At 38.9% G+C, this 12,169-nt stretch overlaps 1 protein-coding gene across 8 annotated transcripts in view; it reads right to left on the bottom strand.

Annotated features, from left to right (window-relative positions):
• SYTL5 (synaptotagmin like 5) overlaps positions 1 to 12,169 on the bottom strand; it is an 84,187-nt gene that overhangs the window by 22,376 nt on the left and 49,642 nt on the right. For 7 of the 8 annotated variants that reach the window (XM_042035268.1, XM_042035258.1, XM_042035321.1 and 4 more), the window contains 4 exons: positions 9,772 to 9,928; positions 8,322 to 8,451; positions 6,411 to 6,517; positions 2,487 to 2,579 (listed from right to left, as the gene is read on the bottom strand). In XM_042035268.1, the coding sequence (XP_041891202.1) occupies positions 2,487 to 2,579; positions 6,411 to 6,517; positions 8,322 to 8,451; positions 9,772 to 9,928 (487 nt within the window). The remainder of the gene's footprint in view (positions 1 to 2,486; positions 2,580 to 6,410; positions 6,518 to 8,321; positions 8,452 to 9,771; positions 9,929 to 12,169) is intronic. The other variant, XM_042035280.1, reaches the window with a different exon arrangement.

Below are 12,169 nucleotides of genomic sequence, written 5' to 3' on the forward strand. Positions count from 1 at the left end.
CCCTTGACAGAAGGTCCTAAACAAATAGATGGCCCCTGACCCTTAAATTTATGCAAACACAATTTCTGAATTTCTTACAAACCACAAAGAAAATCATACTAATTTAGTAGAATTTGATATACTTCACTTTTTGTCCCCACCCCCAGACTCTGTTCTGTAGCATTTACACTGGACATTGTATACACTAAATGTAAAATCCCAAAGAAACATACTCATATTCCTGTTTTATAAGTAGCAAAAAACATATGAAGGATGCAGAGTCTCATTTTGATACCTCACAAAGAATTATGTTTGTTTTGCATCATACCTTATCGCTGCAGTAGAGCACTGGAACATTTTAGTTTCACTGATGTGGTGGGTCTTGACAGCACCACATAAATATGTGGAGGATGAAGGATGAAGGGAAAACTAAATTCACAATTCATGCATTAGCATTGGGAAAACAAAATAAAACAGTAACACTGAGATACAGTTTCTCTTCAATCCCTATTTCCACTTCTGTTTTTGCTCACTCATGTTGCAGGTAGATTTCGAGTATCTTTTACTCTTTGTGATGTTTCTTTCTTTTCCTCAAATGTTCATTGTAAGACTAGCCATACTTATTTTAAATTCTCAGATTCAAAAAAAAAATAAAGAGAAAAACATCGAGTCTACTGTTCATTAATAATATTATTTCAATGTGACTTAATAGCTAGCAGTCGTTTGACAAGATAGCACATGATAAAAAAACATACTGTGCAAGAAGGCTCAAAGGCTTAAAACAATCAAAGTGAAGGTAAAAATATGATGGGGAAATGTTAGCAACACACTTAAGGGGAATAAAGAAATGAACCTCTAAAATTGACCTGCTCTTGCAGGGAGAAGCAGCTGGCCATTCACAACTTTGCCATTAACATTGCGTGCAGTGACATTAAAAATCATGTCATGGTGAATAAGGAGAAACAGGAGCATTGAGATGTGAGATGTGAGCACTGGAAAAGCTGCACTTTGCTTAAGAGAAAGATCAGAGGGAAATCTGCAGCAAAGGACAGAACTCAACACATGGACAGAATGCTGCCTTAAGCACAGAGGGAAGGATCTCTAAATGCAGTTCCTTAAATAGTGGCCTAACAGAGAAAGCACTTAAACCCCTGCAACCCTCCTATCAATATTCAGAGGAAATGAAAATTATTCTGTGCATAAAATCCCTGGGACCAGCAAGCATTGGAGGCTGTGAGTCATTGTCAGCCTTGGCTAAGTGGATGTAATTAGTCCAGTGTCAACAGGCTGCAGGTGCTCAAGTGTGATTTGGTGAGAAGAGCTGCACTCTCTGTGTCTGTTTCTGTGAACTACAAAAATCGGAGGGAAAAATCGTCTGACATGGCCAGATCTAAGACATCAAAATGCTCTGTGGTCTTAATATTCTCAGCCCTTTCTCCTCCCCTTGTAAGCCAAGTTTGATTCAGCCAACTCCTTTTCTTTGGGATAAAGAGCTTCATTGGGGATTCCCATGGCCTTGCTTGCATGAGGACTAATGGGGGTACAGTCTAGAAAGGACAATTCCTTGGTTATTTTCGTGGACCAAATTTTCTCTCCCTTTTTAATATTCAGACTCATCATCCTTCATCCTCTTTGGCACTAACCCACTCTACATAGAGTTTGTTGCAGCTTTGTGCAGTCCAGAGCTATTCTTAGACACAAGTTGTGAAGAGGAGTGGCCAGAGAGGACTCTCTGAAGATATTATCAGTTGCCCACAGATCCCAAAAAGGAGGTACACAGCAGATAGTAATAACCTAGACAAGTTAAGGCTGCTTTTATCATCTATTTTCTCTCCCAGTGAATAGCAGACTGCACAATGAACAGCAGAAGGCTTCTTACACCAATTTGGTTGCTACCATCAGGTGCAGCTATCCTTTTGTTGTTGCCAACCCAAATTCCCAAGTACATCTGTCCTGCACTAAAGGAAAATACTTTCCAGATGTGGGTGGGTTAGCAATCATGCCATGAAGAATGAGAGAAGCTGAGTTGGGGGATGGACAATGATTCCATGGAAGTGGGATGTATGCAAACACACAGACAAATGTTTGTGTCCCCAGAACCTAAAATATCAGAAAGCAGTTTGAGGAGGAAAATCTCCCCAACAGCCTTGTTCTCTTTGTTTCAGTTTAGTTAAGATCAAGTGCTCCTCTGCAAAGCTGAGCAGTCACACACTGCAAACACCTCTGGTTTGCCTTCTCCACATGTGAGCTTGGTAATAACCCAAGCATATGAGGAAACCTGCTAATGAATATGCAAAATAGTTTTCTTTCCATACCCTGCAGAGAACAGCATTTTAGCTTTGAACAGCATTAATAATGTAATAGAAAATCTTTCTGAATGTTAAAAGATGTTTCTCAAGCGTAGGATGGAAGATGAATGTGATAAGTGATATGAAGTTAAATTCCTTTCTGGAGGAAATACAGTCTTTTGTGGAAGGACAGTGCATGTTTTCTACTCAAGATCTTACTGTTGATAATCCACTTGTCATATGTTCATGTTTTCTTGGATAACGAGAGGCCACTATGTCATCAGTATCTTCTTCTGTTTCATCCAGATAGCCCTAAATGACAAACAGGTATTTTAGTTGTCGTGTTCTGCTACGTATTTGGTCAGCCTCTGCCACTTAATTTTGTTTCATGAATGTTCCACTTTAGGAAGATGGTGCTGGATGCATTCAAATTCTATTCTGTAGAGGAATTCTGATTTCCATTTTCCACATCTTTACACAGACACAGAGCATAAGGGGAAGAGACAGCTGTGGTTTCAGGATCAATTGTTTAAGAACTGAAAATCTTCACATATACACTTCATGTCTTAACAAGCTAGTTTATAAGCATTAAAAAAATTAAATTTCTGATTGTATTAATAATAAAAAGGTGGAAAATCAGTAATTGCACAACTTCATATATGTGCTTGAGTTTTAATAAGCAAGACTGAAGTTTAGCATCTTTAACCTATATACAGTAAAAAATTCATTGTTTAAACACAGCAATAAAGTAAAACCTAAACTGAATCTTTAGATCTGACTGATGGTCCTAATGGGACTCTTAACTTTTACTTAAAATAACATGAAAAAACACCAGCAGACAATTATAGTCACATTAGGTACAGCGTGGAAATCTCAGTATTTCCCTAAGCCATATAGCAGGGATATTTTGAAAGACTTTGCTTTTAGTTTTAATGAGAGTCAAATGTTCAGCTTCCTTATATCTGCTTTGCAGCTACAAAAACCTCACCCTTGGAACTACCTCATTCTCTATTGCTTAGTTGCTCTCACTGTTTTGAAACTAAGCAGAGGAACACTGTATTCAGATTCAGAAGTCTCAAAGACTTCTGTGCTAATCAGCAAAAACAGAGCGGGGAAAAAATGCTGCTGGAGCGTTCAATTCACAGTTTACATAAAGAAATCTGCAGCATATTTGCCTTAGTTTACATAAAACTGGCTGTTACATCTCTTCTCCTTTGCTCAGTGACTGAACTGATATGAAACCACCTAAAAGTGATTTTCTGTTACTGCTTTTCAACTGTAACTGCGTATTTAATATTGAGTAAAGGGAATTCAGAATAAGCTATCACCAAAATTCACATACTGAAGAAAACACTTAGCTTCATCTTCTAACCATGAGCTTTCTCTGCTGGTCTCTTATGGTTCTAATCTATTGAAGGCACTGTTACCACCCCACCAAACCAAAAAACAAAGAAGAACTAATAGATATTTTATACTAAATAAAAGGAAATATCCTTGGAGACCTAGGCACAACAGAGCAAACTATTTCAGGGAGACAGGCAGCTGAATCATTCAAAAGTAAAACCTCCCAAAAACCTGAAATAAAACCAAAAAAGACCTCCACTCATCATTTCTACTCCCCTTATTGAGTTCAGATGTCAGGTGATGTAGTCTGGTTTTAAACTTGGAACAAGAATACACAGTTTTCTCACTTGCCATGGAACAGGAAGAAGCAATTCTAGTAATACATGCTTTCCTTTACACGGTTGTTTGCATACCAGTGAACATGGAAATAAACAATGCTACATTTTTACTGCTAAATAATTAAATACAGGGGGGGAAAAAAGTAAGGCAACATCTTCAGATTGGGGTGTTTCAGGTCTAGACACTCAAATGCTAACAGTGCTTCACAGAGTCCTAACAACTGCTGAATACCAATTTTTGTCTGCAAGCAGGTATCTAAAACTTAAAAAAAAGGTTAACATTTAACTTCTGCTCTTAATTTATTTTGCACCATGATGATTATATTTCTGAGGAGGTGTTACAGAACTGCAGCTACATAATTGGTTGGTGTTATTAGCTTATTAGAGTTAGAGCTAGTAGGTTATTAATCTCATGGTCTCCAGTGTGGTCTATAAAATGCCAATCATCCAATTTCTCCTTAAAAAGCAGCTGAGCAGGTAATGAACACTACTTGGTCAAGAATTCAACACAGAAATCTCTACATAAGGTGCTCACACTTGAGCACAACACTGGATTTAGCTGGTTCCCCATGTTCCTTGATGAATCTGTACCACAGCATGTGGGTTTTGGGGCTTGTCCCTTTTCACTATCAAAAGCAATACTAAATTAGGGAAGCAAAATATCCATTCAACTTTCCACCTGATTTCTCTGCATGTGTAACGGGTTTCCCTCAGAAAGGTGGGAGCAAAGTAGCTAAAAGCCTTTTCCCATCCTTTCAGCTGATAAATTCCAGCAATCTGCATATCCTATTGATGTGTGGCATCTCCCATACCACTGCTGGCAGCTCCCATCACGCAGGAGTAAGAGCCTGGAGGATCTCAGCTGGAAGAAACAGAGGTAAAACTCCAGCTTTTCTCAGGCTGCAGGAGCTGTTGTTACCTTCATTAGATACCTTTCTTTTTGTCTCTTACATGCAAGCATCAAATAAAGTAAATTCCAGCAGGAATACAGCTTTTATCTCAAACCACTGCATCCATAATGAACACGGGACAAGACTCTGAAGGACTCCTGTGAGACAAACTACCCTAGATAAATATGGTAACACAAAAGCTGATGATGCAATCAATTCATTTCATAAGCCAGGAAAAGCGAGGATATGGGTAGAATCAGAGATCTGTGACTCCTGTTATGAATGAATTTTAAAGGGGAATTAGCACTGTCACACACTCCAGAGCAGCTCAATCAAGGTTATGCCACAAGAGAGGTTTCCTGTGCTAGCAAAGAAGCTACAGAGTTGCAGAGATGCAATCTGAAATTTCATTCAGAGTCAGCAAGAAAGAAATACAAAACAAAAACTCTGATTAAGAAGACAAAAATGAAAGAACAAAAAACCTTCCTGGATTTGTCATCTCTGGCAGCTGCCTCAGAGAAATATATAAGTTGTAACTGTCAATTAGAGCAGAGAACAGATATAAAGAAATATAAAATCTGCATTTTTTATTTTGTGCTTTTCTTCTGCAATATTTTCCACCAACAGTTTTTCTTCCACCAACATCTGACACACAGGAATGCCTTTTGTTAATTAGTCAAAGATTAACCCAAAGCAATGCTGCAGGCACATTATCTGACTGCTACTAATACCGAAAAAGATGGAAATTCCAACATATTTTTTTCCACCAAGACTCAAATTTCTACACTACAAGAAGGGGAGACATCTGCCCTGGCCAATGCTCTTCTGGGAAGAGCAGATGGAAGGGAAGGACTCTGACAACAGGCAAAATTCAAAAGCTGCAAGCACACATTTGGAAACTTTAGTACAAACTCTAATTAGATAAAGAACTATTTAAATAACTTTTTATCCCCTCATGCATATTTAATAATGTTGGATGCTCTTTTATAAAATTGATGCACATCTGCAAATTGCCTGTCTTGGATATGTGCGTAAGAGGAGAGGAAAGTTGTGAATCACTTCAGGAAAAGCAGTCCATAGAATATACACAACAAGGCATGGACATGTATGGAAGAATCAAGAGGAAGAAGAGGCAAGCAACATTGCCAGAACAGAAAGCTGGGTCTTGCTTTTCTAAAAATACAGATAATGGTAAAAACCAAACAAGACAAAGGTTAAAGCCTTTCAAGTATGGAATTTCTCAGCATTGAAATTAAAACTTATGAAAATATGAACTAGCAGAATTTTGGAGCATGTGTAATTTAGTGCCTGAAATTTATTTTCAGGCTAGGTTTCTTTCATCTGTGAACTCAAGCACCCAGCAAATTCACAACAAACTGGTACCATGACTATTCATTGAAATGACTCTAAAACAAACATACTCAGAAGATGATGTTGTTTTAAAACTCATTAAATATCCCTGAATCTTCTGCCTTACCCATATTTTATATAGATACACATACAGTCCTGATTTCATTGGTCCAAAAAACCAGAATTTCCACCAGATGAACATTTACATATTTACAACTCACCAATTCCTGATCTAAGGCACTAGGTACAGATTTGCTTTTTATGCTCAGGGTATCTTCATTTCCTTCAGAGAAAGATTCACTCAAATCTATCTCAGATCGGCTACGGTCTGGAAAACAAAAGCAATTTAAATGTTTTCTATAGTTTCCACAGAAATATTCCATTTCATCTTCCATACAAGTATTATCACAACCCCAATGGTTTTTTAACAAAAAAAAAAAATCAAAACAACACTTTAGTTATCTGTCAGAAATTATGGCAACTGAACATCATTATGATAAACGGAGAAATATGTGTTCTGATGCTGTTCAGCCTTGTGGGCAATAATTTTACCCCTATACTCTTTATTTATCTGCTGTGATTGTCTTCTGTGGATGATACCATAGATCAAGATTTTGATTTTCCCTGGAATGCCTGTCAGCTTGGAATGTTGTAAAACTCTCTGTCCAAGTGTTCACAGTATCATCATATCTACCACCACCACCAAACTCTCCCCAGCATCTGCATCAGAATTAAGCAGCTGGGGATACAGATGCACGTAGAAAGTACTTCTGTCCTTAACAGTGTTCCTTGTGCAGAATTTAGGAGGAAACAAATAAGTCTCAAGAGCTCCAGAGTTTCTCTCAGTCCTACAGGTCTCTCATCCACTCTATAGCATAAGACATAGAAAATCTTTCTGCAAGGGATCTTAGTCCTCCCTGTATAAATCTTTTGTGTGACTGTTTCAATAGAGGGGGGAAAGAGTACTTTTAGATACTGCAGATAGCAATCTGAAAGGTTTTTAACTGTTCATCTTCTACCTGGTCTACAGCTGATGGGACAGGAAAGGTCACTCTTCTGAGCTTAATGCCCTTTGAGATCTGCCTGGGAGAAAATGCAGAGTCTGAGGCCCATTCCCAAGTAGCCTATAGGTTTGCTCAGCATCCGTCTGCTTTGGTAGCATGAGGCCAGTTCTTATCTACCAGGAAAGCCTTTCTTTTGTAAGGTAACTGGAATAGGAGAATTTTTACTTCCTAAATAAATAGCCATCTGTAACACCTCTGCCTGGACTTGCACTGAACAATATTCTCAAGGAAACTCTGATGCTTTCAAGACTGAAATGTCTGAGGTAAAAAACATTCCCTCTTTGGGTTAGCTCTGTGGGATACACTGCTAGGTTTCTGCTTTGGGCTAAATCCAGCTACAATAAAGTGTGTCCTGCTGTGCTTCAGAGAGAAGCCTGTAAACCCAAACCCACTCCATTAACCCTGCAGGAAGCTGACTGAGTGCCTGGGAGAAGCAGAAGAGTGCAGGATGCTCCTGCCTCCTATTTCAGAGGAAAAAAGGATCTCCATCCACTACTGCAAAGTGGCTGTGACAGCACCTTCCTGTGTGAGCCCTTTTTACCTACCAGCCTCCAATGAAACGAGGTAAATTACAGATGGATTGACTGGTTCAGTGAATCACATATAAAAATGAAAAGACAAGAAATCTGTAAGGGGCTTGTTCTCTGACCACTCATTGTTTCCCAAATTTGCTTCTGGGCAAAGTGGGTGTGAAATGTAATGGCAGCAGCAGAGTATTATGATACACAGGTAGCATTTCATAGAGGGGAGCGCACAGAGGATGATTGAACAACATGCAGTTGTGAATGAAATCTTGTAACAGTTCTAAGAACGTGTGATTTACCAAACACTAACATTGTACCAATGTTTCTGGGGTTAGAATTACCATTTTTTCATGTGGAACTCGTGAAGTGGTATGAATTTGGTTAGTGAAAGGAAAGCATTTTCAGAATGAATATGAACAAATTTATGAAACTTGCATCTGGTCTTTCAATGTGTTTTAAAAACAGGAGGAGAAGAGTCACAAGACTAGGAATAATCCTCTGATAGTAAAGGCTGGCAGAAAGAAGGAAAAGATTTAATACTTGCCTGATGACAAAGACACCCTAGAAACTGCAATGGAAGGTGTTCCAGATGCTTTCCTGCAGTGCTTCTTTACTAAATCTTCAGGTACACTTTCACTTGCTGGAATAATCATGCCATTTTCCAAGCCAGTGTCCTGCCCAATAAGAAAAATGCACATGCCATAAATACAAAGCCCAATTTTATTCACTGTTAATTTACAAAATCATTATTTCTATTAGATTCCAGAACTCCAAAGCTCCTTGAACATCTAGTCTATGTTGAATATATTTAGATTCTAGTCCAATCTGCTTTGCTTAGCACTAATTGTGCATAAAAATTGCACAAAGATGCAATTCTTGCTTAGATTCTGAGTTTGCAGCTGAAGAATCACAGCAAAGTATCAGGGAAGAGAAACACTCAAATCTATTAGAAGTCCACTCAGCTCAGAAATCACAAAAAAAAAAAAAAAAAAGAAAGAAAGAAAAGACAAAACCTATTGGTTTTGTACTAGCATCATGATTTCAGCCAGGGCAAAAACAAAAGCACTTGAAATAATTAAATTATGCCAGTATAATCCCTTAAATAAAGCCAATATGCTTGATATCATTATGACCTTTTGCCTGCCTGAAAAAGAAAAGCTAATAACTCCATTTAAATTAAATGGATTTTTCAAACAAATCTAATGCACTTGAAAACAAGTCAGTCTCTGTGCCAACAAGAATATAAATAAAACAACTATTCATTTATTTACAGCTCCCAAAACTGCCCTTCATATACACTAACTTATTTTTTATTAGGAAAGACAACATATTAGACCAAGTATCTGGAAGTTAGAAAGAAAATTGATGCCTTCAATAGGGCTCTGATCTAAACACATATCTACCTTTTTTCCAAACATTAATGGTACATACATCCCAAGAAGCCTAACAGCATGTGAAAGGAATTATTCTGACAATGTGTTTATCACACATTTTGTGCTATGGCATAATTTGTGCAGAGCCCAGCATCCAAACCCAGAAGAAACTAAAATCAGTTTGGCCTGATTTTCTGCAAGTGCTGGACTTGCAAAGTTTCCCTTAGAAGTCAGTGGGAGAATGCTGGGTTGTGCATGCTTGAAAGCCACATACTTATTTCACAGCACTTACTCAAGGCTCTAACGTGCCAAGAAATGCTCATTCCCATCCCTTGTGCCTCCCAGTTCAGAATCTGTAACTCATTATCTAGTGCTGGACATCAACAGCAATTTTTAGACAAAAGAGAAACGCCTGCCAAACCAAAAACCACATCACTGATAAGAGCATGACAAACTCTGCTCCAGCACAGATCTCCGCAGGCCCCAGCAGAACTGAGGAAGAAATCCGATTTTCTCTGTCAGGCTTGTCCTTGCTGTGCTGCAGATCCATCTAACAGGGCAGATGCCAGCCCAGCCACCTCTTTTGGTGCCAGCTGTCCCTGGAGCCAGCCCTGCCCTTACCCCGCTGTAATCTGCGGTCATGCTGCGTGCGCTGAGCGCCGGAGAGCGCGGCAGGGAAGGCTTGGAAGCGCTGCCTCGGCTCGCAGGGCCCAGGGCTCCTCTTGGATGTCCTGCAGCAGCCCCTGCACCGCTGCTGGTCAGGGAAAGCGTGCTCCCTCTGCGGTGGAGAGAGGAGGAGGGAAGGGTTATTGCTCTGAGCAAGCCAAGGCAGCTCATTTTGCAAACTGCAGCAAGAAATGTGCTGTGCTAACAGCTTACGAGAATAACTGTGCCCTGATGGACTGTGGGATCACCTGGAAATTAAAAAAAAAGATGAATCACACATACAAGTCATACAAATATTGTCAGCACTTCTACCAGAACTGCAAATGGCCCAAATGGGCAGCTCTTATCCAGGCTGCAGAAGCTGCATTGTCCGTGTTTGATTCACACTGCCGTCACTTCCAGCAGGAGGTGGGACAACTCGTGCAACCCTTCCTATCAGGCTGCTCCATTGGTGTAAAGGGAAACTACAGTACCATGACAGTTCTGGACACTTCTACAGCCAATTTAATGCCAGCACTATCTCCAGAAATTCTAAAATCCTTGTGTGTCTGTCTACAGCATCTCCAGAAAAACACCAACTTGTTCACTGTCCTGTTTATGTTGCAGTAATGTCGCTTGACCCAAAATGATTGATTCTTTCAACCAATGTGGACAGGTCTTCTTGGAGATTTCACGTCAGCAAAAGTGACAAAAAATCATCTGTGACCAGTGCACCAGACCCCAGCTGCTGTCTAACATCACAGCAAGCACAAGTTTTTCCATGGGACATTTTGTTAGAAAATACTGGTAAACCCATGTGAACACTGAGGGTTAGAAAGGGTAATCTGTTGCTCTTTTTTAACCTTTTTAAGCAAAGAAAATTATTTTAAAATGTGTCCCTGTTCCCAGCTCATCATTACATCTTCTCTTAAACAGAAATGTTTAAAAAGAATAAAAATTCTCTCTTGGTTTCCCTGCCAGTAGGTGAAATACTACCAATTTTGACAACGTTACTCTGCACTTTGGCACGGGACAGCAGTTTCACCAGGAGAGAATGAGATGACAAGTAGAGGAGAAGCCATAATGACTCAATACCCCTAATTTAAAACATTCTGTGTTCTGGGAAACAGCTAAAAATTGATGATTTATGTAAAGTGAAGCAAGGCAATCAAACATAAAATCTGTCTTTACAGACTGCTTCACTCCTTCTAAGTCTGTACAGAGAGTTTATCAGCCGCTGAAATCCAGCACCCAAATAAAATGATTTTGCTTCATTTATGGTTAACTGCACGATAACTTTCTTGTAGTTTGGCACATAAAAACAACCACATAGACCTCTCACAAGATTCCCTTTGTCCTTATCCTGGTAAACTCTCAGAGAAAGCTACCAATATTGCATAACCTCAGTATTAAGCAGCACAGACTCCAGATTACTGAGGTTGTCTCTTAGATCCTTCACTCATCTCTACTTTATTCAGTGAAAAGCAAAACAAATGCAGAAAACCAGCAAAAAATCTGCTTCTGGTCTCAGAGAAGTCAGTTGTGAATCTGGTTAGATACAGAGGGCCTAATAAGCTTAGTCAAAAAAAAAAAAAAAGAACTTTGTATGGATTAAAAAAGAAAACTAGCTCGAAAGCTGAATTGGCTGGTAAGTTCTGCAGCATCCAGTGAAAAAAAATCAGACTATCAACTTTCAAGAAGGTTGTCACCATCAGCTTTAAACATCTTGCAGAACATCTAGCAAATGGATTTGAATTGTAGGTAAAAAAGAGAAGCAAGTTCTTGCTTAAACAAGAAGGTTTATCTGAGGATGTACTAAACTCTACGATGTTCCTTTTACCTGTTATCTTTTTTTCCTGCATATCTCTTTGAAGTCTCCCAGAAACAATAGTTTAGGGATAGAAATTTCTATTGAAACTTACAGCAAATTATTATTATTTTTTCAATTCAAATTGTAAAATTTCTGGGTGTGTGCACCTGAGCAAAGAATGTGGGTCTCTATCCAGTGTAGATTATCCAACTGAACAAGGAAAAAGTGAGCTGCTCTTTGGCTTCATTTTGAAGGTAGGACATGACAGGAATGTTGCTGTTGACATTTTATAATGCCATCAGAGGCATTATAATAGTAGAGATCTCTTAGGCCCAGAATAACGATAAATGGAATCCTACCAGAAATAACTGTGACAATAATCATGAAAAGAGAAGGACAAACAACCTTTGAAGAAGAAAACATAAATTATAATCAATAAACATGCCATTACTAAAGAAAAACAAAGAGCTTCAGTTCCGTAACAAGAACACAACTCACCAATTAAAAGCCAGAAAACAAGAAACAACATACTGACATCAGTCACCAGCTGAACACCAGGAGAGT

This window comes from Corvus kubaryi, unplaced genomic scaffold, assembly GCF_017639235.1.
Source record: "Corvus kubaryi isolate FWS band 111438036 unplaced genomic scaffold, C.kubaryi_AGA036_p1.0 133, whole genome shotgun sequence".
In the NCBI taxonomy this organism is placed as follows: domain Eukaryota; kingdom Metazoa; phylum Chordata; class Aves; order Passeriformes; family Corvidae; genus Corvus; species Corvus kubaryi.